This window comes from Saprolegnia parasitica (genome assembly GCF_000151545.1).
Source record: "Saprolegnia parasitica CBS 223.65 unplaced genomic scaffold supercont2.190, whole genome shotgun sequence".
Classification (NCBI taxonomy): domain Eukaryota; phylum Oomycota; class Saprolegniomycetes; order Saprolegniales; family Saprolegniaceae; genus Saprolegnia; species Saprolegnia parasitica.
Window position 1 is genome coordinate 2,638 of NW_012156584.1, and position 19,895 is coordinate 22,532.

At 58.3% G+C, this 19,895-nt stretch overlaps 10 protein-coding genes across 10 annotated transcripts in view; 6 read left to right on the forward strand and 4 right to left on the reverse strand.

Annotated features, from left to right (window-relative positions):
- Nucleotides 1–1,815: 1,815 nt before the first annotated feature.
- On the forward strand, nucleotides 1,816–2,118 carry SPRG_15743 (hypothetical protein; the record flags this gene model as incomplete). The annotated part of the gene is made up of 2 exons (XM_012354891.1): nucleotides 1,816–2,070; nucleotides 2,110–2,118. The coding sequence occupies 2 exons, from the start codon at nucleotides 1,816–1,818 to the stop codon at nucleotides 2,116–2,118; spliced, it is 264 nt and encodes an 87-aa protein (XP_012210281.1).
- A 2,942-nt stretch (nucleotides 2,119–5,060) lies between these two features.
- On the forward strand, nucleotides 5,061–5,562 carry SPRG_15744 (hypothetical protein; the record flags this gene model as incomplete). The annotated part of the gene is made up of 2 exons (XM_012354892.1): nucleotides 5,061–5,213; nucleotides 5,263–5,562. The coding sequence occupies 2 exons, from the start codon at nucleotides 5,061–5,063 to the stop codon at nucleotides 5,560–5,562; spliced, it is 453 nt and encodes a 150-aa protein (XP_012210282.1).
- A 551-nt stretch (nucleotides 5,563–6,113) lies between these two features.
- Nucleotides 6,114–7,071, forward strand: SPRG_15745 (hypothetical protein). Its single transcript, XM_012354893.1, has 4 exons — nucleotides 6,114–6,142; nucleotides 6,187–6,259; nucleotides 6,310–6,437; nucleotides 6,482–7,071. Exons 2-4 carry the CDS (start codon nucleotides 6,199–6,201, stop codon nucleotides 6,911–6,913), a joined length of 621 nt encoding a protein of 206 aa, XP_012210283.1. The 5' UTR covers nucleotides 6,114–6,142; nucleotides 6,187–6,198; the 3' UTR covers nucleotides 6,914–7,071.
- SPRG_15746 (hypothetical protein) lies at nucleotides 6,907–8,546 on the reverse strand. Its single transcript, XM_012354894.1, has 5 exons — nucleotides 7,774–8,546; nucleotides 7,584–7,732; nucleotides 7,359–7,541; nucleotides 7,125–7,318; nucleotides 6,907–7,077 (listed from the first exon to the last, which is right to left on the reverse strand). The coding sequence occupies exons 1-5, from the start codon at nucleotides 8,495–8,497 to the stop codon at nucleotides 7,050–7,052; spliced, it is 1,278 nt and encodes a 425-aa protein (XP_012210284.1). The 5' UTR covers nucleotides 8,498–8,546; the 3' UTR covers nucleotides 6,907–7,049.
- Nucleotides 8,547–9,177: 631 nt separating this feature from the next.
- Nucleotides 9,178–10,864, reverse strand: SPRG_15747 (hypothetical protein; the record flags this gene model as incomplete). The annotated part of the gene is made up of 9 exons (XM_012354895.1): nucleotides 9,178–9,438; nucleotides 9,494–9,598; nucleotides 9,827–9,891; nucleotides 9,944–10,052; nucleotides 10,097–10,216; nucleotides 10,265–10,348; nucleotides 10,398–10,494; nucleotides 10,551–10,710; nucleotides 10,756–10,864. The coding sequence occupies 9 exons, from the start codon at nucleotides 10,862–10,864 to the stop codon at nucleotides 9,178–9,180; spliced, it is 1,110 nt and encodes a 369-aa protein (XP_012210285.1).
- Nucleotides 10,865–11,204: 340 nt separating this feature from the next.
- On the forward strand, nucleotides 11,205–11,884 carry SPRG_15748 (hypothetical protein). Its single transcript, XM_012354896.1, has 2 exons — nucleotides 11,205–11,435; nucleotides 11,489–11,884. The coding sequence occupies exons 1-2, from the start codon at nucleotides 11,241–11,243 to the stop codon at nucleotides 11,807–11,809; spliced, it is 516 nt and encodes a 171-aa protein (XP_012210286.1). The 5' UTR covers nucleotides 11,205–11,240; the 3' UTR covers nucleotides 11,810–11,884.
- On the reverse strand, nucleotides 11,812–13,328 carry SPRG_15749 (atypical/RIO/RIO2 protein kinase). The gene is made up of 3 exons (XM_012354897.1): nucleotides 12,881–13,328; nucleotides 12,464–12,831; nucleotides 11,812–12,419 (listed from the first exon to the last, which is right to left on the reverse strand). The coding sequence occupies exons 1-3, from the start codon at nucleotides 13,283–13,285 to the stop codon at nucleotides 11,870–11,872; spliced, it is 1,323 nt and encodes a 440-aa protein (XP_012210287.1). The 5' UTR covers nucleotides 13,286–13,328; the 3' UTR covers nucleotides 11,812–11,869.
- Nucleotides 13,329–13,618: 290 nt separating this feature from the next.
- On the forward strand, nucleotides 13,619–14,413 carry SPRG_15750 (hypothetical protein; the record flags this gene model as incomplete). Its single annotated transcript, XM_012354898.1, has 4 exons — nucleotides 13,619–13,844; nucleotides 13,889–14,013; nucleotides 14,060–14,173; nucleotides 14,222–14,413. 4 exons carry the CDS (start codon nucleotides 13,619–13,621, stop codon nucleotides 14,411–14,413), a joined length of 657 nt encoding a protein of 218 aa, XP_012210288.1.
- A 2-nt stretch (nucleotides 14,414–14,415) lies between these two features.
- On the reverse strand, nucleotides 14,416–16,589 carry SPRG_15751 (hypothetical protein). Its single transcript, XM_012354899.1, has 3 exons — nucleotides 16,502–16,589; nucleotides 16,225–16,428; nucleotides 14,416–16,151 (listed from the first exon to the last, which is right to left on the reverse strand). The coding sequence occupies exons 2-3, from the start codon at nucleotides 16,349–16,351 to the stop codon at nucleotides 14,491–14,493; spliced, it is 1,788 nt and encodes a 595-aa protein (XP_012210289.1). The 5' UTR covers nucleotides 16,352–16,428; nucleotides 16,502–16,589; the 3' UTR covers nucleotides 14,416–14,490.
- A 1,501-nt stretch (nucleotides 16,590–18,090) lies between these two features.
- Nucleotides 18,091–19,895, forward strand: part of SPRG_22358 (hypothetical protein) — a gene marked incomplete at both ends in the record, with an annotated part of 2,325 nt that continues 520 nt past the window's right edge. Inside the window, 5 exons of the mRNA XM_012354900.1 lie at nucleotides 18,091–18,696; nucleotides 18,747–18,879; nucleotides 18,929–19,134; nucleotides 19,178–19,511; nucleotides 19,557–19,721. Coding sequence (XP_012210290.1) covers nucleotides 18,091–18,696; nucleotides 18,747–18,879; nucleotides 18,929–19,134; nucleotides 19,178–19,511; nucleotides 19,557–19,721 — 1,444 coding nt within the window. The remainder of the gene's footprint in view (nucleotides 18,697–18,746; nucleotides 18,880–18,928; nucleotides 19,135–19,177; nucleotides 19,512–19,556; nucleotides 19,722–19,895) is intronic.

Below are 19,895 nucleotides of genomic sequence, written 5' to 3' on the forward strand. Positions count from 1 at the left end.
TGCTGCATGCGCAGGTGTCTGGCAATGCGACGCGTGCGAGCGTCTGTCTCTTCAACGCGGATCGCAGCAGCTGCATTGTGTACAGTGCGCTTCGTACGGTACTGGCGCCGACCGCGAATACCATGGAGCACTACGCTTTGCCCAAGACGACACACGAGTGTCACTGGTGGACATGGTGCAACGCAGCGTACGCGACGCTGGCAGATAGCTGCACGACGGCCTCGACCAAGGCGCTCAGTGGCCAAGGACCCGTCGGCCGCCAAGGCCAAGGCCATGACGCTCTGTACTCGCTTTGGCGCCACTCACGACCCACTGACACGCAACTCAACGCAGCTCCTTCGCGACAAGGTATTCCATCTCTGGTTGCATCGATCGACTGACGCGACGGCGTCGTATAGATGTGCCGCATCATGCGCACGAAAGACGAACAACCATTTTGGCTCGACCCGTGTCCACCGAGAGCCGCGGACGCGGAGATCACGTTCCTGGATCCGTTTGGGGACTCGCTCAAGCACGTCAATGCGCTCTTTGACGCTGTGTTTGGCAAGGCACCGCAGCCACGCCGGGTGCCATCGCACATGCCGTACTTTATCCAGAAGCGGCTGCTCTCGGAGCTCAAGGCCCACTGGCCGATGCAATTCAACACGACGTCGGCGCACCGGTTCCGGCATCCAAGGGACATGCAGTTTAGCTTTGCTTACATGCACTATGTGGCGAACCGCCGGCTCTTGCACCCGCCGAATTCGGCCAGCGAACTCTTCTCGAGCCACATCGACATCAACCAGAACGGGCACCTCGACGCGTACGAGGGGCGCAACCTCGTCGGACTCTTCCCCACATCCTCGCACGCGATGCTATTGGCGCTGCTTGACGACTGCCGACGAGCGGCCAACGTCTCGTCCGCACTGCCGCTGCGACTCGTTGCGGTGCACTGCCCCGGCCTCGAGCGGCGTTTAAGCCAAGTAAGCGCGGCGATGCTACCGCCGACACACCGCCGCATGTCCGAAGAGCAAGTCACGTTCTTAATGCTCGGACGGTCCATGACCGACTATGTGCAGCTGTACCGAGCCCGGTCGCGCCGCACCAAGTTTGTGTGTGTGAACGACGACATCACAAGCCCATCGCCTGTGGTACGTCCTCCTTGTTGCAGTCTCGTTGGCTCATGCCACGAGTAGCTTCGCGCGATGCTGCGCGATTTTTTCGAGCGGCGCTGGAGCACGCCTTCGCCCATGGAGCGCCGGACCAACGTCGCAACGCAGCAGCACACGGTCTCCGAGAAGCGCCGCTTCCAACCCACGAACCAGCTCCACCAAGATGTGGTCGATAGCACCTTTGTTTGGCCATACGAGCTCGTCGTTGTTGGCGTTGCGATTGGGTTCGTCTACTACGGTATCGCATCGATGCGGTGGCAGAATCGCTCGTATGCCCCCTTGCGTCCACTGTGCTAATGAATCTCTTGTGGACTCTTGCCTTGCTTTCGCACCACGCATGTGAAATATCGCACTTGTGTGCAGAGCGGCGAACGGGCTCCTTGGTCATAAAAATGCTTCACAGAGACGCAGGTCAACCCTACCAGCGGCGTCGCGTGGTCTACTCCAACAGCAGTACTGGTACTTCCTAATCCCCGCGCTTCCCATTCACTGGCCTCGAGATGGTACCATGCTAGGACGTTGGCGAACGATGTCCTTTTAGTCGGCGCCGAGCAGACCTTGGCTCTCATCATCACGTAATGCATTACACGCAGATGTAGGAAAGTAGAGGCTTGGCACCGTCGTGTGTGTCTCGCTCGCAGCGCTCTACTCTACGATCGGCGCCATGTCGACGTCCCCCGTACGCTGCTATGAACGCGCCGACTCGTTTGGGTCCAACCTCGTCATCTCGCCCGTGCCCGAGCTCTCGGACGCAGACGAGAAAGCGGCCGATACGGCGCTCGTCGCGACGGCGTACCGGTACAAGAAGGCGACGATCATCGTCGCGACGTGCGTCGTCGGCCTCGTCGCTGGCGTTACGATTGCGGCTTTTGCATCGAGCGGCGGGAAGGATGCCAGTCTCGGCGCGGGCACTCCTGTTGTACGTCCTTCACATTGCATCGAATACGGGACCAACCAGATCTTGTAGGCGCAGAATCCGTGGCCCACGACCGCCGTTCATATCGTTGCAAAGACCACCGACAATAGCAATCGAACCATGTTGACTTAAGGATATGTTGTTGTTGTTGCTGTTGTTGTTGTTGGAGCATCTCCATCCGACTTCCTATTTCCTATTTTTTCTGAGGACTGTGATTGGTGGATCCTATCGTGAAATACGAATAGGTTTGCTATCTCCACCCGTCCAGCCTATCCAGGAGGAACGTACCGGATAAATCTGAATTAACCGGCTTCGCGCCAATTGCAAGCTCTCTTGCGCGCGCACATCACTTTGGTTTTGGCGCCCATGCACCGACACTGGCGTGAGTTCTTGCTCGACGACGACGACAATGACGAACTCGTGCACGAGGTGTTCTACCGACCGAACAAGCGACGTCACGGCGGTGGAGTCGTCGGTCGCGAGATGGTAAAGCGGGACATCGCGTCAGGCCACAGCAACATCATGCCCGACTACCTCGGCCCCGATCCAACCTACAGCGAGACCCTCTTCAGACGCCGATACTGCCCGAACCATGGCATTGTGCAATCTCTTACCTCGTGTAGATTCCGCATGTCCAGTGCAATGTTTCGCAGGATCGTCGGCGACCTCAAGAGCGACAGCTTATGCTCCAATCATATCCACGAGATGAATAGGCCAGCCAATAGTATTGCACAATTTTTATGGCTAAGCCAATCAAATCGTCTAGAAATAGGATTTCGATCCTAATTCCCGACGATTTCGACTTATTCGGTACCGCTTAGGACGAAAAAACGGCCGAATTCCTATTTTTTAGGACATAGGAGGTCGGGTGGAGTTGTTTTTCCTATTTTAACCGGATGTAATTTCGAGCGATCGACGAAATAGGGAATAGGAAGTCGGATGGAGATGCAATGAATGTCAAGACATCAAAACAATCAATGTAGAACGCGCTCATTCTCATTGCCTATACTTTAAACGTTGCTTCATTGTTCGCATTTTTTCCTCGAAGAGGATGTCATTGATCGTCGCGACGCTCCACAGGTCCTTGTTCAAGTTGAGAAATAGCTTGCGTTCGAGGATCTCCGGCGTCGTCGCCTCGCGATGGTCCGGTAGCATGTAACAACACTTGCGGAGCAAACGCTCGACGGAATTGCTCGTCGCAGGGAGGTAGCTGAGGTCTTCGTACATGGTCATTTTGGCGCGCGCCTCTTCAGCAAGGATCTCTTCGACGATCGTCATCTCCACCCGCGTCGCGGGAGTCTCGTCAACCGCGTGCACCTTGAATGGAACCATGGCCGTCGCCTCGGCCGCTGTGAGCGACGACTCGGCGCCGGTCAAGATCTTGACGACGCCGTTCTCAAAGTCGCTGTACTTGACAATGTCGGCGGACGCGTCCATGTGGCCATTCGGCTGCGCAAAGTGGGCCGGGAACCTGGCGAGCGTCTTGTCGAAGACAGTACGGACCTTGGCAAGCGTGATCTTTGAGCCTTGGAGGTACGTCGTGATGGCATCAAAGTCCGCGAGCGCCCGCAAAGCATCGTTGAGTTCGTCCTCTTCGCTGGGCGTGAGAACATACGGCTGCATCTCGGGGATCTCGCTGATGTACGGCTTGAGCTCGAGGTAGCGCTTCACCATCGCAAAGGTGGAAGACAAGTGCGTGGCGTTCCGCGTAACAGCTACCAGAGGCCGCTTGTGCGCGGTCGTCATGACCTTGATGAGACGGCCGCTGTGTTTAAGCGTCTTGAGCTCGTGCATGAGGCGGTTGACCTTGGCCAGCACCGGCTCGAACGTCTCCAAGACGCAACCCATGACGAGTTTGAATCGGTGGCTTGCGCAGCCGATGAGAGGCGTCTTGAGGGACTTGGCAAGGGCGACGTTGGTCGCGCAGTCGTCACCGCACAAGAAGAGCACGTCGTTTGTACTCTTGGAGTAGTACTCGCCAAGAATAAACTCGAGATGCGCCGCGTGCGCGTCTGCCGTGAACGAGGCCCCGTCCTCGAATGGCGCCAGCGAGAGAAGACGTTCTCGGCAGCATGTCTTGCCCTCCAGAACCACGGGGTACGCAGCGACCATGGCGAGGTACTGCGTTGAGCGCTCGGACCAGCCATCAAAGAGGAGGCCAAACTTGTCGGGTAGTTCGTCCTGGATCGCCGCCTCGACACGCTTCGTGACCAAGCCAAAGTACTTCATGAGCGTCTCGACGGAGATAGGTTCAAACCGAGACATCGCGCGGACGACAGGGTCCTCAACCGCAGAAAAAGGCTGGTTGGTCATGATGATGAATTCGAGCCAGCCGTAGAGAGAGCTCGTGTAGGACGGGACAGATCCCATGGGCATCTGCGTGGGCATCAAGCTTTGCGGAAGCGTCGCGAGGTGCTCTGAGAAGCGCTGTTCGTAGTCCGGGACGCAGGTGGAGAGGTGCTGCAAGAGGTTGCCATAGCCCGCACGCGCCGATTGCACGTAGGTGTTCTGGCACTGCTTGCACTGGAACGACTCCGACTTGCCTTCGACGGGCTCGTAGAAATGGGAGCAAATGGCCTTGGCACGACCCCTTGGGCCCTTGGGCTTGGTGGAGCTCTTGGTGCTCATGTTGCAAAATGAAATTAGACGTGACGGCAGAAAGACACGAAAGGCCTCTCTATTGGTCGAATGGCTGGCTGTCAAACAATGTTTACATTCATTGCAACCTTTTCAACTATTATAATAAAATCATCTCGATCTGAGTTGACCGTGCATCATTCCTTCAGCAATCGTGGCGATCGATAGCAGCTCTACTGTGTGTCCCATGCTTCGTATAATAATGTTCGGAACCGTAAACAATGTTCCTTACTCGGAATCCGTAGGAAATGTAAAGAATGCGTTCATTGGAAAAAATGTTTCGGAACCCATGAATCATCGAGTGCTCGCTCGTAGACTGCACGGTCCTTGAGCTCCTCACCTCCTTCTTGACATCCATGGGCATCGCCACGTTCATTTCGCGGTACCTTCCGCCCTTCTACGCCTTCTTCGTCGCGCCGCTCATTGGCGGCCACTCGGACCGGTCGTACTTGTCGTGGGGTCGGCGCAACAAGAGCCTCCTTGTTGGCACCGCGCTCATCGTCGTGAGCGTGCTCTTGTTACGAGTGCGAGCCCGGCCCGAACGCGACGCGCACCGAGGTGCTTCACACGCTCGCGGCCGCGAACCTCCAGGACAACATCGTCGTCCTGCCTCTGTCATACCTCTCGCCGACGTTCTATTTGCGCCGTGCGGCCTTTCTCCTCAAGGTTGGCGACCTCGACCGGACGCAGTCGGCCAACTCGATCACTGAGCACTGCGGCGACGGCAACGCACTCTTCAAGGCCTTCCACGACGACGACATAGTGTACACGAGCGCGAACTGGGACGGCCTCCCGCCCAACGCCTCGCTCCGCGATGCCCAGCGCCACAAGGTCCAGCGCATGCTAGGCCTACTGTAGTATGGTCAGCCTCATGGCATGCTATGCGGTGTCTCTGACACCCTGCAACGCGCAGCGTACTTGCACTGCGCACGCTACAGAGTTCGACCAGCAAGCTTCGCGTGTTTGCGCTTGCCCAAACCTTGGCGCCTGTTCTTGTTTGCTTGGCTGCATAGGGTTCACCACGGTATTTCGTCATCCTCCGTAGCGCGGGATCGTATGCTTGGCCTCTGGCGTGATGGGCCTCGTTCGACGCCCCGCGTCTAGGACGATCGCTTCGCGCATACCTTCTTGGGCGGCGTCGAAGCGCCATCGGATGCCACCGGCATGTCTCGTCGACCGCGTCGGTCGCCGGCCACGTGTGTGGTGATCTTCGTCCGGATTCGTATCCGGTAGCTTCTTTGGCCGACGCGAGTTTTGGCCAATCAGCGCGTCGCATCGAAAAATAGGGCCAATCGCGCGAACGCACGGCTATTTCGAGAATACAAATTCCAAGTGAGTTCTCCCCCCGTGGCTAATTATATGGGGCTTTCCGTTTCAACTTTTTGACTTGGAGTTTGTATCGGAATGGATCGGCATTTTCCATTTTGACGTCGCCGAGGTAGACATCGCCCATGGTATCGATCGGGAGCTCATGCGCCGCAGGAAGCGCGGAAGATGGCCCGCAATGAGAATCCCTTCGACATGCAGATCAAGCTCCTCATGATCGGCGACAGCGGTACGAGGAGCATGGCGATCCTGCGCGAAGATCACACGGCGTATGTATAGGCGTCGGCAAGACGTGCTTGCTCCTGCGCTACGCCAACGACTCATTCTCGCCGACGTTCATCACGACGATTGGCATCGACTTCAAGGTCAAGAACATTGATCTCGACGGGAAGAAGATCAAGCTTCAGGTACCCACCGCTGGCAACGGGTGGAATCCGATGTAAGATGGTAGATTTGGGACACGGCAGGGCAAGAGCGGTTCCGGACGATCACAACGTCGTACTTTCGTGGCGCGCAGGGAATCCTGCTCGTGTACGATGTTACGGACCGAGCATCGTTCAACAGCATCCGCAACTGGGTCGGCCAGATCCAGCAGCATGCGGACGTCCACGTCAACAAGATTCTCGTCGGAAACAAGTGCGATATGCTCGACGACAAGGTCGTGAGCACCGAGGAAGGCCAAGCGCTCGCGGACGAATATGGCGTCAAGTTTTTCGAGACGAGCGCCAAGAACAACATCAACGTCGAGAGCGGCTTCATCGAGATCGCGAACGAAGTCAAAACGCGCTTGATGGAAGAGGGCGGGCCCCACAAGAAGGAGATTGTCAACCTCGGCGGCGCCAAGACGGCGGCCGCCAAAGGCAACGCCAAAGGATGTTGTTAAATACCTTTATCTATTAGCTCGACCCCTCGACGACCTCCTGCCATCGATACTGCCCGTAGTACACGATCTCCCATCGATACCCGTGAATGATGATGATGATGATGGATCCTCCACGCTCGTCTGTTTATCCCACGTCTTACTTTTCGTCGTCCGTGCTCCAGATCCTAGGAGGATGCCACGTCATATGCGATGATTGACTCGAGCGCCGTACCGTACGGTGTTGTCGTGGCTACCCGTTACAATCGACCGGCCGTCGTAGCTCACGTAGCACCCAAACACGCTGTCATCGTGACCACTGAGCACTTGGACGCAGTTTCCACTCTGCGTATCCCAGAGACGCGCCGTCTTGTCCGCACTCGCACTCACGAGGCGCGAGCCTTGCCGCGTAAACATGATCTTGGTGACCTGCCATGGACGTCAAGCATCGCCACCTTTTGGCACCCACCTCGCCCTTGTGGCCGCGGCAAATGCAGCGCTTGTGGCCATGCAGCGTGTCGTACACGTAAATGGAGCCATCGACGCCGCTCGTTGCGAGCAGCGATCCCGTCGCATTGAAGCACGCGTCCGTGACCTCGCCTTGGTGGTCCTCGAAGGCAAAGAGCATTTTGCCGTGGTGGACGTCCCACACCTACGCCATATGAGCACCGAATCGCAAGGACATCATGTGTACGCGCGCAGTGCCGTCGGCCGACGCGCTCAGGAGCAGATTGGACTGGTGGTTGAAGCTGACGGTCGCGATCTCTGCTGCGTGCGCGTCAAACGACCGAAAGCAGGCGCCGTAGCGCGAGTCCCAGAGGCGCACGCTCGCATCGCAAGCCCCTAGTCCACGACTAGGAGAACGGTTCGCAGAAGTTGTGTACCGGTCGCCATGAGGCTCGACGACGTGTCGAAAGCAAAGGTTGACACCTCGGCCGTGTGCCCCACGAGGTCAAACACTGACGCCCCAGCCTCCACATCCCACAGCGTCGCCGTGCAGTCCATGGAGCAGCTACCAAAATGTGTTCCCTTGGCATTGAAGGCTACGTGGACGACTTCGCCTTCGTGGCCTGCAAAGGTCCGCACGAACTTTCCATTGTCCGTGTGCCACAAGCGACACGTCTTATCGAACGAGCCGGTGAGGACAAGGCTCGAGTACGGCTGGTTGAGCGCGGCGCAATACACTACACCGTCATGACCGGAGAGCACCATTTTTTGCTCGGGTTGCGAGTTGTCGCTGCGGCGGAGCAGGCGCGCCGTCTTGTCGTAGCTCGATGTCACGAGCAGAGACGCATTCTTGGACGCAACAAAGTTGGTCATTGGCTGGGCGTGTGGGCGCAGAGTCTTGACGAGGCGAAACTCTCCGTCGTCATCCAGCGGACACTGCTTATCGATGAGCGCGTGCAAGATGGTCTGGAGTAGCGTCGCATGGCGCGCCGTCAAGAGCGGCTCCTTCTCGATGAGCTGGTTCACGAGCAGGCGCACGTTCGTCTCCGGCCCCAAGCTCAGGAGGTCCAGTGTCGACTGCTTTTGCTCGCCCGCCGAAGTCTTGTAGCTTAGGCGCAGCCCCGGCGGGAAGTGGCGCACGCAGATCTTTTCCAGGCGCATTGACAACACAAGAAGCGCGACGGTTCAAGATACGTATCTCGTGTTCTTCTACGCGACACCATTTATGGCCTTTCTAACTGATTTTACGAGTAATAAGATTGGACAGATCGCAACAATTCATTGATTGATGCGTTTTGACAGGCCGGCGCCCTGTCGCTTGGCGATTTTGACAGGCCGCCATGTCGCTCGGTGATGTGCATTGACCGGCCGCTCTTGCTACTGAACTTGGCGTAATGTAGCTAGTCTACTTTAAGCAACATGCGAGCATCGAACAAGCGCAAGGCGCGCGCTGAGCAGAAGACGAGCGAGACGCCCGAAGAGAAAGCAGCTCGGCTGGAAAAGCAACGCCTTAGCCATTGCGCCTTAGCATAGCCTCTGCGCGCGCCGTCAAGAAGACCACCGAGATGCCCAAGGAGGAGGCGATGCGACTTGAAAAGCAACGCCTTAGCGATCGCACTCGGAAATGCATGCTTACAGGCCGTCGACGTTGGACGGCAGCGGACAAGAACTACCCGATCACAAAAGGTATCCTCGACGAGCTCTGCGCAGAGGCCGTCGAGGATATCTTCTGTGATCGGGTAGTTCTTGTCCGCTGTCCGCTGCCGTCCAACGTCGACCGTCGGGGTACTCGGGCTGAATTTGACTCATGTTGCGTACGACCGAAGCGTTGTTTCTAAAATCTAAAGGAATTTCTTGTTACCGACCGCGTGCTGCGTCATCATCGCGTCTTCCTCGGCGTTGATGACGAGATCCATATGCAAAGTGGCGCCAAATTCAAACAAACGAGAGACGAGCCGCGCTGCACCAAGAAGCTTCGGGGAACGTGCCAGCGCATGCAGGTGAACGATGAGCCGCTGATGCCGCCTCAACGGCTGCGGCATCGACCGCGCTAGGTGGACGACATCGATCAAGCATCGCAGCGCCGACGGAAGGCCCATGGCCTGCAGGACCTGTAGAGCAAGGCGTTGGTTTTCGTTCGAGTTGGTTTTGCCATACCTTGCATGCGCCTTGAAATTGGATGGGGTTGTCGTGGCACGTACGCCACTCGCGTTTCAAGCAGGCGCGGTCCTCGTGGGACCACGTCGCAAGCTCTGCCTCCACCTACGCGCAGCGTGGACACTTGGTGAGACGCTGGTGTCTACCTCTGAGCAGTCGACATGGAACAAAGCGCCAAGACGCAGTGTCAACATGGACGTCTTGTCTGTGGCAGTTGGGACAACGAGATGGAGAAGGCGACGATGTAGCAAACGAGGCTCGAAGCCATAAGGTATCTACGCAAGACAGCCATATATCGCTGGCATGATCTGTCTCAATGAGGCAGTCGTTTACCGAGCCCTCCACGAAGCACTCGATGCACGTGTACAGCTGGGTCCGGCGCTCGACGCTTGCTTCGCCTACCACGTGCGTTCCATTGGCGAACGCTTCCTCGCTCGCTCATCATCTTACTCGACTCGAAGTGCTCAAGCACGAGGAGTGCCACGAAGAGAAGGGTTCCTCGGTACTTTGACGCGCGGGTGCTGCGCCACTGATAAAAGTGCAAAAGTGGTAGCTGGCCCTATCGCCGTCATGCTACAAAGGTCCTGAAGGTGAAGGCAGCACCTCAAAGAGTGCCCGGAGATCCATTGCAAACACTGAGAGTCCTCGCGCAAGCCACTTGCGCGTGCGTAGCGGACTGCAGGCGCCATCGAATGCGGCAGACGTCAAGACGCACTGTAGGATCTACGGCCATCGTCCTCATTCGGTGACAACCCAACCACACGCGCGCACCATAAAGTAGTTGGCGTCGAGACCGCGCACCCAGTCTTCGCGACGGAGATGGTGCAGCGCTGGGTCACCGAGCACGGCGCGTAGCTGCCGTCATCAGAAATCTACCATCACGAGTGTTTTTAAAGTGTGCTACCTTGTCGGCGTCGTGCATCACATGACGGAGCTCGTGCTGCAGGAAATGCGTCAGCGCCGGGTCTGCGGTCAAACAGCGCTGCAGCAGTCGAGCCGCACTACACCATCGTAAGGCGTTGCCTTTATACAGAGCGCATCGCAAGGGACACCGTACAAGGCTGAATTTCTGGACGTGGCAGTTGGCGGCAACGGAGCGATCGCGCTCTCGAGCGACTGCCGTGCCGAGCCGCGCAGAGCCGAAGAGCATCTGGTGTGCCACCACACTTCTAGCACGGGCAAAATACACGCAACGACGGCGCACACGAGAACATAGTCTACTTGACACTTTGTCGAGAATGCAAGACCCAGCGTCGTACTACCTAGTGGCACATAGTACACAGCGACGGGTGCATTTTGAACGGCTTCAAGGCGTCGCTCAATCTCAATTTGCTCGAGCGTCGCCGCACGATAGCGCGCTTCGAGGTCCATCGCGCTTGGCCCGCAACAACCGTCGATTGGAACACATCGTCATCAGCGCCAAATATAGCAGCTACAGCACCTCAAGCGTCTACCAAAGGCGTTGATCAACCGACATCGGAACACCCATCCGCCCGTTCCTCCTGCTTTACCATTGCGTTTTCCGAGCACCTGACGCAGCTCGCATCGCCTTTGGTGACACCTCGCCATATCATTCGTGGGCACGACGGGTCGTTGAAAAGGTCCAGTTTGAGCGTAGGTGGGAACCGAAAGTTGCGTGCGATTAGCGTCACCAGTTACATCCGGATAAGGGCATCTATCCGGCGCCGAAAATAACTCAATCCAAGCGTCGCGCTGGCAAAACGAGAGGAGCCGTTGGAGAGCGACGATGCCATCGGACACGCCGCTGCACAAGGCCGCGCACAACGGCGACAAGGGCGCGGTGCTGCAGATCCTCGAGGACCCGGACATGGACGTCAACGTTCCCGGGGCAGCGGACCGGCGCGCGCTGCACCGCGCGGCCGGCGGCAACCACGCGGAGCTCTGCACCTTGCTCATGGACCGAGGCGCGCTCGTAAATATCGTACGTGTGCATGCAGGACTGCACAATGGCATGAACACCATATCTGTGCCTAGCCGGACAAGAGCGGGCGCACGCCATTGCACTGGGCGTGCATTAGCGGGCACAAGGAGGCGGCGGTGGTGCTACTGGAGCGCGGCGCCGACATCAATGCGGCGACGACAAGCGGGACGACGTCGCTCATGGGCGCGGCCGAGGCCGGCAAAGTCGAGGTGGTCCGGTTGCTCATGGAGAAGAAGGCCGACTCGGCGCTCAAGGACAAGGACGGCAAGATGGCGTTCGACCTCGCGATGGCTGGCAAGCACAGCGCGGTGTGCAAAGCCATGAAGGAGCTCGGCGACCCGGCGGCGCAGAGCTCGTCGTGTGCAATCCAGTGATACCGACTACTTACTACTCCGTTGTACTTATTAAAGAAACCTTAAATTTTCTACTAGCGCTTAAAACATCTCCTTGTGCACGAGCTTGCCCTTGATGCTCAGCTTGGACGAGTTGCGCGTCCGCTTCCCGCCCTTGGCCGCCTGCTTGGCGATCGCCTTCTTGACCTTGAGGCGCACGTCTTCGCTGACCACCGGCGTCGCCCACTTGCCATTGTCATCTTCGTCCTCGTCCGACGACGCGTCTTGGTCCGAGGCGGCGTCGTCACCGCTGTCGCGCGCCGCGTCACCCTTGAGCGCCTGGATTTTGGCTTCGAGCTCACGCGCGAGGGCTTCATCGAGCTCGTCGTCTTCGTCGACCGCTTCCTCGTCGACATCCTCGTTCTCGAGGCTCTCTTCGTGGATGGTGTCTTTCGAGACGGTGAGCTCGTGGATCGTCTCCATGTCCTTGACCATCTGCTTGGTGAAGCCACTCGCCTCCATCTCAATGTCGAGGTTCATTTCGGCGTCGCGGACAATGTCCTGGAGCTTCGGCACTTCGTCGGGCACATACGAGCCGTGCTGGAGGCGCGAGAAGAATTTGACGAGGCCTTGGACGTCGCGGTTGAAGAGCCTACACGACTCAGAATGAGATGCTGCAGGTCGCTTCGAGCGTACTCTTCGGCGTTGTAGTGCGACGTCGAGATCATTTGCGGAAAGTCGATCATCGTGATCTTGCCCGCGTCGTTCATCATAATGTTGAACTCGTTAAAGTCGCAGTGCACGAGGCCGCACTCGGCCAGCCGGACCACAATGTCCATGCAGTTGTCGTACGCGTCCTTCGAGTTGGCCATGCGGCGCACCTGGTTGAGCGGGAAGCCGTCGACGAGGCTCATGACGATCGCGTGGCGGTTGGCGTCAATCGGCGTCGGCGTCGGAAACCCACGCTCGTAGAGAGCTCGAAGGAACGCGTTCTCCTTCATGGCCGAGAGCTTGGAGAGGTAGAACCAGTTGACTTGCTTCTTCGTCTTGAGGTAGTCGCGTTTCTAATCATAAACCGTGAGCGCCAACACACAACGAAGAGAGAGAGCGTACGTTCTTGACAGCGCGGAACGACGTGCGGCCAAGACGATGAAACTTGATCGCGACCTCGGTGCCGTCGGGCTGCACGGCCATGTAGATGTCCGACTCCTTGCCGACGCCGATTTGGCGACCGAGGCCCGAGATGTGGCCATGCTTCATGAAGACGCGGAGCGCGAGGAAGTCGTAGCCCATGTACGTGAGCTTGAAGCCGTCGTACGTCGTGCCGTCGTGCGCAATGAGCTTGTTGCGAAGCAAGTGCGAGAGGATCTTGTTGACGCCGCCGTGGCGCAGCTTGGCGATCGACGAGATGAGCTCCACGGGCACGATCTCGTGGTTCTTCATGCCGAGCTCGACGGCCGTCAGCACCTTGAAGTGGTCCTTCGTCAGGTACCGCATCCCCGTCACATCGAGCTTCATCGTAGAGCAATTCGCGTTTTGGCTTTTTCTACCTAGTCCCAGCCAATCGTTCTCGCGATGCCATTGGCTCAATTCAAATCCATTCGCAGCGGGGATTGGCCACTCTACCGCGAAGGCTTTTGGCCAATGAAACCTCGGCGATCGCCGTCTTCGGCGCGACGACGAGCTCACGCGCCTCGCCCGCGGTATGCGCTGCCAGCTACGATGGACAGATTGTCTGTTCTTAGTGCGACGAACTACGCGTTGACACGAGAGCTGTCGACCGAACGTACGAGTTCAGGCGTGGCATCGCTTAGGTGACGTGGGTTTAGCCGACGACGGCTAAAAATCGCGATGGCACGCGTCCAGCTGCAGCTCAAGAAGCGCAAGCGCCCGGATGCGCGGACGGTAGAGGCCGCACCGTGCTTTCTCTCGCAGTCGCAGCTCGAGGCCATGACCGAGTACGAGTATGCTGATGCACAAGCTTCGTCGGCGCCACCTGTGGCGCTGCCATCGCTCGAGGACGTGGCGCACAAGGTCAAGCGACTCCAAGACGAAGGCAACGTCTTGGCCGAAGCCGGTAGCGTACTACATTCGTCGCCGACGCAACAATATCTCACGTAGAGCGGTATCGCGCCGCCATGGAGCGCTGGCACCAGGCGATCGAGTACGACCCGACCCACGCGGTGCTCCATGAGCTGCTTGCCCAAGCGCACTTGGCCCTCGGCGAGTTCTTCCAGGGCATCCAAGTACGACACGACGAACGATTTGCTTCTTGTCCCATCGATGGTACAGGTAGCGACGCGCGCGACCGAGCTCGCGCCCACGTGGGCCGACGCGCACATGACGTTAGCTCGCTGTCAATTCAACTATGGCGAGCTCGACCTCGCTCTCGCGTCCTTGCAGACCGTATGCAGCATCTCCTCTCCGTCGCTCTCTTGACAGCGATGCGCGTAGGCCGTGACCCTCGTGACCGACCCCATGGAGCTGGCGGCGCTGCTAGACGAGGCGCAGGACATGGCGCGGCTACGCGCCGAGCGTGACGCAGTCCTCGCGCAGAGCGGAGCGCTTCTGACGACGTTGACGCGGCCTGACGACGTGCAAGTCGCGGAATGCAAGATGAACCTCGCCCGGCGGATCAACTACTAAAATGATCAAAATCTATCATGTTCCAAAAGACACATCCACTATCTAGTCCTATCCCTATATATTTATATATACGACGCTCACGGCGAGCAGAGGCGCTTGGCCGGGTGGGCCGCTTTCGCGTCGTCGTCGTCATCCTCAAAGTCGTCGTCCTTCTCGGGCGACTCGCGCAGACTCGAGGCGAGCGAGCTCCAGTGCTTGCGTTTCTTGAGCGAGCTGCCGGCAAAGACACCGTACGCTTCGTCGTCGTCCGTGTTGAGCCCTTCGATCGCAATGCACTCGATCGCGTCCGACTTGAGGAGCCACTCGTGGCGCCCCGAGGCTTCCGAGTACACAATGTGAATCTTATCTTGGTCCGACCCCGTCGCAACGACCTGGTCGATAGTACCCCGGCACCAGAGGTTCGGGCCAAAGCAGCGGGCGACGCGGTAGCCCACGTACTTGTCGAGGTCGGTCCACTCGGCTTCCAACGGCTCGTAGCAGTCGAGGTCGGACTCGTGCAGTGACATCTTCTTGAGCGAGAGCGACTTGGCCGCCGAGTCTTCGCTTGACGACGATGGGCACACGTGGCCCTTCTTGGGCACGCGGCACTTGCGGCAGAGGTACCGCTTCTTCATGTCGGCCGACGAGACGGGCGACGACGACGAATCCATCGACTCGTCTTCCGTCGACTCGGTGCCGTCGTCGTCGTCCACTTCCATTCCGTCGTCTTCGTGGTCGGTCACAATCGCCTCGAGGTCGTCAATGTGCTCCTTCATGAGCGCACACAGCGTGTACGCGGCCTCTTCAATGTGCACGAGCGACGAGCCGTCGAGGTCCGAACGCTTCGTCGTTCTCTTTTGCTGCTGCTGCTGCTTCTTCATCGTCTTGAGCTTGCGCGGCTGCACTGTCTGCAGCGTGACGGCGCTCCGCGGCGACAGTGGCTGCCCGAGCTCGTTGCCAGTCGTTGCGACCTTGTCGTGCGCCGCGTCGTCGTCGTTGCCGCTCGTCATGCTCTGCGTCGGCGATGTGGCGCCGCTGCCGAATTGGGACGGCGCGAGGAACCGGCCGTCGGCATCGGCCCCCGTGGTTGCCGTACTGGACCGCTGCTGCTCGGGGCCGCCCGTCATTTTTTGCAGCTTCAAGAGGTACTTTTGGGCGTGCGTCCGGACTTGGGTTACTGTGCGACTTCGCACGACCATTTGCACGCGCTTCCACTTGTGGCCATGCAAGCGGAAGCCCTGGAGGAACCGCTCGTGCTCTTCCGACGTCCATCGGCCACCACGGAGCGCGGCGCCGTTGTGGGTGGCGCCAGTCGGGTTCTCACCGTCATCGTCGCCAGAGTCGTCGTCGTCGTCGTCCATGGAGGGCGCAGGAGCGAGCGGCAGCTTGCGCGGCGCGCCGTTGCTGGGCGTCGGCGCGAGCATCGGGCCATTGGGCTGCGCCGTATAGGCGGGCGAGATATCCACGTGCTTCTTTTGATTTTGAGCTTCAAGGACCGGTTTTGCAGGCCCGACATGTCGATCATGGCCTCGCCGAGCGGCGCGATCGGCGTCGGCATCGGGCGGTGCGGTACCTTGTGCGCCGAGAGCCGAGAGCTGGTCGCGAGCTTGGCCTTGTCGACGAGTGACGAAGCGGCGTGGTACGACTGCAACGGTGGTAAGTTGACCGAGAGCGGGCCGTTGGCGCCCATGTCGTCGCACGAGTTGCGGTTCAGGATCGTTGCAAAGCCAAACGCGGACTTTCCTCGCCATGGGTGGTCCTAGATATGATACAAACTTGGTAAGATCCATGGCCATCTGGAGTGCAGCAGGCTCATGTCGCCGTTCACGTACGTCGTGCGGCTTGGTCATGTAGTACGTGTTCGCTGCACTGTTGAGGTCCATGGCCATCTTGGGCTCGACGACCGTGCTGTTGTACGCGGCCATGTTGTTTTCCTTTGCCTCCGGGTTGCCATCCCATGCGACGTCGATCTTGCGGGTGTCCATGGCTCGGTGGTCTCTATGTGGCAGGCAGGGTCTCTCTCTAGCAGGCGGAGCCTACGCAGCCTGCGATGAGCGTCCTGGTCGTCGTCGTCGTCGCCCGTCGGCGAAGGATCCATCACGCGCCTACCTTCGTTGACCGCGCGGATGTGATTTTCGGCTCGAAAGTTGCAAACTGCTGTCTCTTTTATTTTATTATTTTTAGCCAACGATGTAGACTTTTTACTGGCTTTTTAAAAATACCCGCCTTACGTTCGGTTCCGTACGACCGTCCATTCCTCTCCCTCCATAGCTTCCCAGGTAGCGTACACGTACGTACACCGTACGTCGTACAACCGAATGGACGGATCCCCGCCAAACGCCCACCAACACTCGAGAAATCGATCTTTTTATTTGGGTCGAGTCGCCCGATCTTTGCCATCGATCCGCCGGGTGTATCTTCTTCTCGCGTCATCTCAATATTAATATGCATGCTTTTATTATTATTATTATTGTTAGATTTCAACCATTTAAATTGCTTGACGTGGCCGACGCCAATAAGATCGCCAAGCGCCGCGGCGTCAACAAAAAAAGACGGCGTCCGGATGTGGATTTCGGCAGCGTTCCCTTACAGTGTGCGAGATAATAAAATAAATCACGTCCGGTCCCCGACCCCTACCGTTCAATATTTAAAAAACCCGCACCTTGGCATTCAAAACCACTCAACTTTTACGCACCCGCGTCGGCCAATCACGAATCCCCAAAGATCTATTCGCTTGGATTACTAGCTCGCGCCTTGGATCGCTTTTTTCCTCCCTCATTGAAAGGCCCCACCTGGTCAGACTCTGATTGGCTATCAAATAGGATACGCGCTTGTGATTGGCGCGATCTTTCGGGACAACGTTCTCCAGGCTTGAACTTGCCCCCATGGTAAAAAAATAACTGTGACAGCCATACAGCGCACAAGGTTACCCGCAAAAGATCTGGTTTCAACCAATAAAATTACAGCCAAGAAGATTAGGTGCGGATCATTGGACCGTCCCGCCTGTTGCTTCGCCTTGTATCGACACTGTCGCGCACTTAGAAGGGCACCTCCATTACGCAGGATGCGGAGTAACGCTGCCATCGAGACCGTGCCTCGAGGACCAATTCCTGGACTACACAGTCACCGCGTGGGAGGCTCTAGCCTCGGCCGCAAGGCCACCGACAAAGGCGATTTGCATGAAGATCGTTTTCTTCGCGATGTGTCGCGTGGTTTTGACGAGCGAACACCACCCAATCCTCCACATCGTTCGGCTTCGAACTTCGGGCGAGGCGGCTTGTCTCAGGCGCCAGCTGTCCTGACATGGCGCGTCCTTACCGGTATTACCATCGGCGTCACGCGCTTCAAGTCATCCAACGGCAAGCACGTTCGCGGAAATAGCAGAGTCAAGATCGGATAGAAACACCCAAATAGGCCGTGCAAGATCGGCATCCTGTCGGTTGTCCCACGTCGAGAAGAACGTCGCTGGCCACGCGACCGAGCGCGCATCTTCGCACGCCCTCAAAGCCATGCAGGCTTGGCGGCTACTACCCCAAGTGATATCGTTGCAACGCAGGACGAAGTCGATTACATCCACGTTCGTCCGAGAGCAAAACATGCTGCAAACCTCTTCCGCGCCGTTGCTCACTAGAGACAAGTGATAGGTCAACACTGCCAGCGCAAAGTGCGTGTTTTTAGCCCAAGATCGCGTCGATCCGATGCAAGCCGTCGACACACCGGCCGCGATCCAGCCGGTCGCGGACGCCGTCGCGACCGACGACGAGGCCCGCAAGCTGCTCAAGAAGGTGTTGGAGAAGCGCAAGGCGTACCAAGCTCGGGCGACAAAGGCCCTCCGGCGCGAAGAAGTCGCGCGCCTCAAAGCCGCTAAAGAGGCCGAGCGGGCGCAGGAAGCCGCCCAGCGCGCGCTGCGGGACAAGTCATCTCTCAACGCGTCCGCAAAGTCATCACCCAAGAAAAAGAAAATGCCCGAGTCGGTCAGCGCGATTGCGCCACCGGTAAAGACGGCCAAGGACTTTGAAGTCCCATCGCTACTCGGCGAGCCTGTCCTCTCGGCCGAGACGCCGACGCTGACAGCGCTCCTCGTGGTCATGACGCAATTCAAAGGCGCGAATCTACCTCCGATACCGGCCTCTGCGCGCAGCGCTGTCGAGGCACTTCATGAGCTTCTCACCAACCCCATGCTCGGCTGTCTCCGGCAAGCCCAGTGCAAATTGCTGGTGAACCCGTCGATCGTCGAATTCCACGTCGAGCTCGCGTCGTTCGAGTCTGTCCCGGCCAATAGCTCCTTCTTCTTGCTCATCATTGTAAGGATTGGATTCAAAGTATAGCATGCCATGACGCAAGTCTGGTCTAGTCGCACGGTGTCCGCGTCGTGAGCGGTCCGCACCTCGGCTCGTTTGTACTCTTTCCCGAGTCGCGCCTCTCGTCGATCGAGGAGCTCGCGCTCACTGCGATCCACGAGCGGAAGCTTGTGGAGGCTCTATCTCGTACGCATCGTTGCCATCATGGACACTTCTTCTAGCACTCTTCTTCTAGGCATCCCGTCGACCAACAAGTGCATCGCGCTCGACGTCTGCCAGGACCAGGACGTCGCGCCAAATGTGACTGAGACTGCGATCAAAGGCCGCGTGCACTCGGAGATGGCCACCCATCTTCTGGCTCTTCTACATGAGAAGAGGCCCCCCGAGGTCAAGGAAGACCTTCCGATTGTCATCCTCGAAGCCTGCAAGACCCGCACAGAGGTACACAACGACCTCTCCAACACGCGCCGACAACGCCGCATAGACGGCGCTGTATCGTGCTGACGACCCCACGGTCCAAAGCCTCTTTCCGCGTCGACTCTTGGATGCATTTCGGGGCGCCGGTGTCTCGCAAGGTGTCGTCGATTACCATCGCAATTGGGCCGAAGACAGCACAAAACTGCCCTACATTTACCTGCGCGACGTCGTCAACTACGTCGTGTCGCGGGTCCAGTACGACGCCTACTGCTATGCAGAGCGGAGCAAGCCCACAGAGCGCAAGGCGGCGCTGGCCCAAGCGCTCGGCCCGTCGCTCGAGCAGACGCCGCAATTTTGCACCAAATTGCCGCTTGTCGACTTTCCACTCGCCTTTGCACCGAGTACGCGTTTGCCGTCTGCAAATGACCATATTTCCAATGGTGTAGAACCACCGAGCGAGGCGCCAGCGGCCCCGACGCTGGTCCCCACGGACGCGCTCTCATCGATCACGGTGGCGTGGCGTGCGCCGGTTGCCAAGCCGCGCCAGCCGTTCTCACCCATCCTCGGCTTCCACGTCGAGTGCAAGGGCAGTGGCCGGGCGTGCGACGTACGTACATAGAGTCTTTAAGAGCGATACCAACGTTGCGTGGGCTGCAGGTGTGGCGCCTTGTCGGGACGTTCCTCGTGCGCTCATACGACCAAGTCGTGCACGAAGCCGCGCCGCTTGTCACGACCGCCACGGCTGTCGGCCTTTTGCCGGATGCTGGCTACTGCTTTCGCGTCCG

What these genes read in the sequence shown, in the direction of transcription:
- SPRG_15745 (XM_012354893.1), top strand. Translation starts at nt 6,199, where the DNA reads ATGGCCCGCAATGAGAATCCCTTCGACATGCAGATCAAGCTCCTCATG. An exon ending in CCTCATGATCGGCGACAGCG is followed by an intron (nt 6,260 to 6,309) that starts GTACGAGGAGCA and finishes GCGTATGTATAG; the next exon opens with GCGTCGGCAAGACGTGCTTG. An exon ending in GGAAGAAGATCAAGCTTCAG is followed by an intron (nt 6,438 to 6,481) that starts GTACCCACCGCT and finishes GTAAGATGGTAG; the next exon opens with ATTTGGGACACGGCAGGGCA.
- SPRG_15746 (XM_012354894.1), bottom strand. Translation starts at nt 8,497, where the DNA reads ATGCGCCTGGAAAAGATCTGCGTGCGCCACTTCCCGCCGGGGCTGCGC. An exon ending in CGGCCGACGGCACTGCGCGC is followed by an intron (nt 7,542 to 7,583) that starts GTACACATGATG and finishes CATATGGCGTAG; the next exon opens with GTGTGGGACGTCCACCACGG. An exon ending in AGCCACGACAACACCGTACG is followed by an intron (nt 7,078 to 7,124) that starts GTACGGCGCTCG and finishes GCATCCTCCTAG; the next exon opens with GATCTGGAGCACGGACGACG.
- SPRG_15748 (XM_012354896.1), top strand. Translation starts at nt 11,241, where the DNA reads ATGCCATCGGACACGCCGCTGCACAAGGCCGCGCACAACGGCGACAAG. An exon ending in GAGGCGCGCTCGTAAATATC is followed by an intron (nt 11,436 to 11,488) that starts GTACGTGTGCAT and finishes ATCTGTGCCTAG; the next exon opens with CCGGACAAGAGCGGGCGCAC.
- SPRG_15749 (XM_012354897.1), bottom strand. Translation starts at nt 13,285, where the DNA reads ATGAAGCTCGATGTGACGGGGATGCGGTACCTGACGAAGGACCACTTC. An exon ending in CGTTCCGCGCTGTCAAGAAC is followed by an intron (nt 12,832 to 12,880) that starts GTACGCTCTCTC and finishes GTTTATGATTAG; the next exon opens with AAACGCGACTACCTCAAGAC. An exon ending in TCGCACTACAACGCCGAAGA is followed by an intron (nt 12,420 to 12,463) that starts GTACGCTCGAAG and finishes TGAGTCGTGTAG; the next exon opens with GCTCTTCAACCGCGACGTCC.
- SPRG_15751 (XM_012354899.1), bottom strand. Translation starts at nt 16,351, where the DNA reads ATGGGATGGCAACCCGGAGGCAAAGGAAAACAACATGGCCGCGTACAA. An exon ending in ACATGACCAAGCCGCACGAC is followed by an intron (nt 16,152 to 16,224) that starts GTACGTGAACGG and finishes TATCATATCTAG; the next exon opens with GACCACCCATGGCGAGGAAA.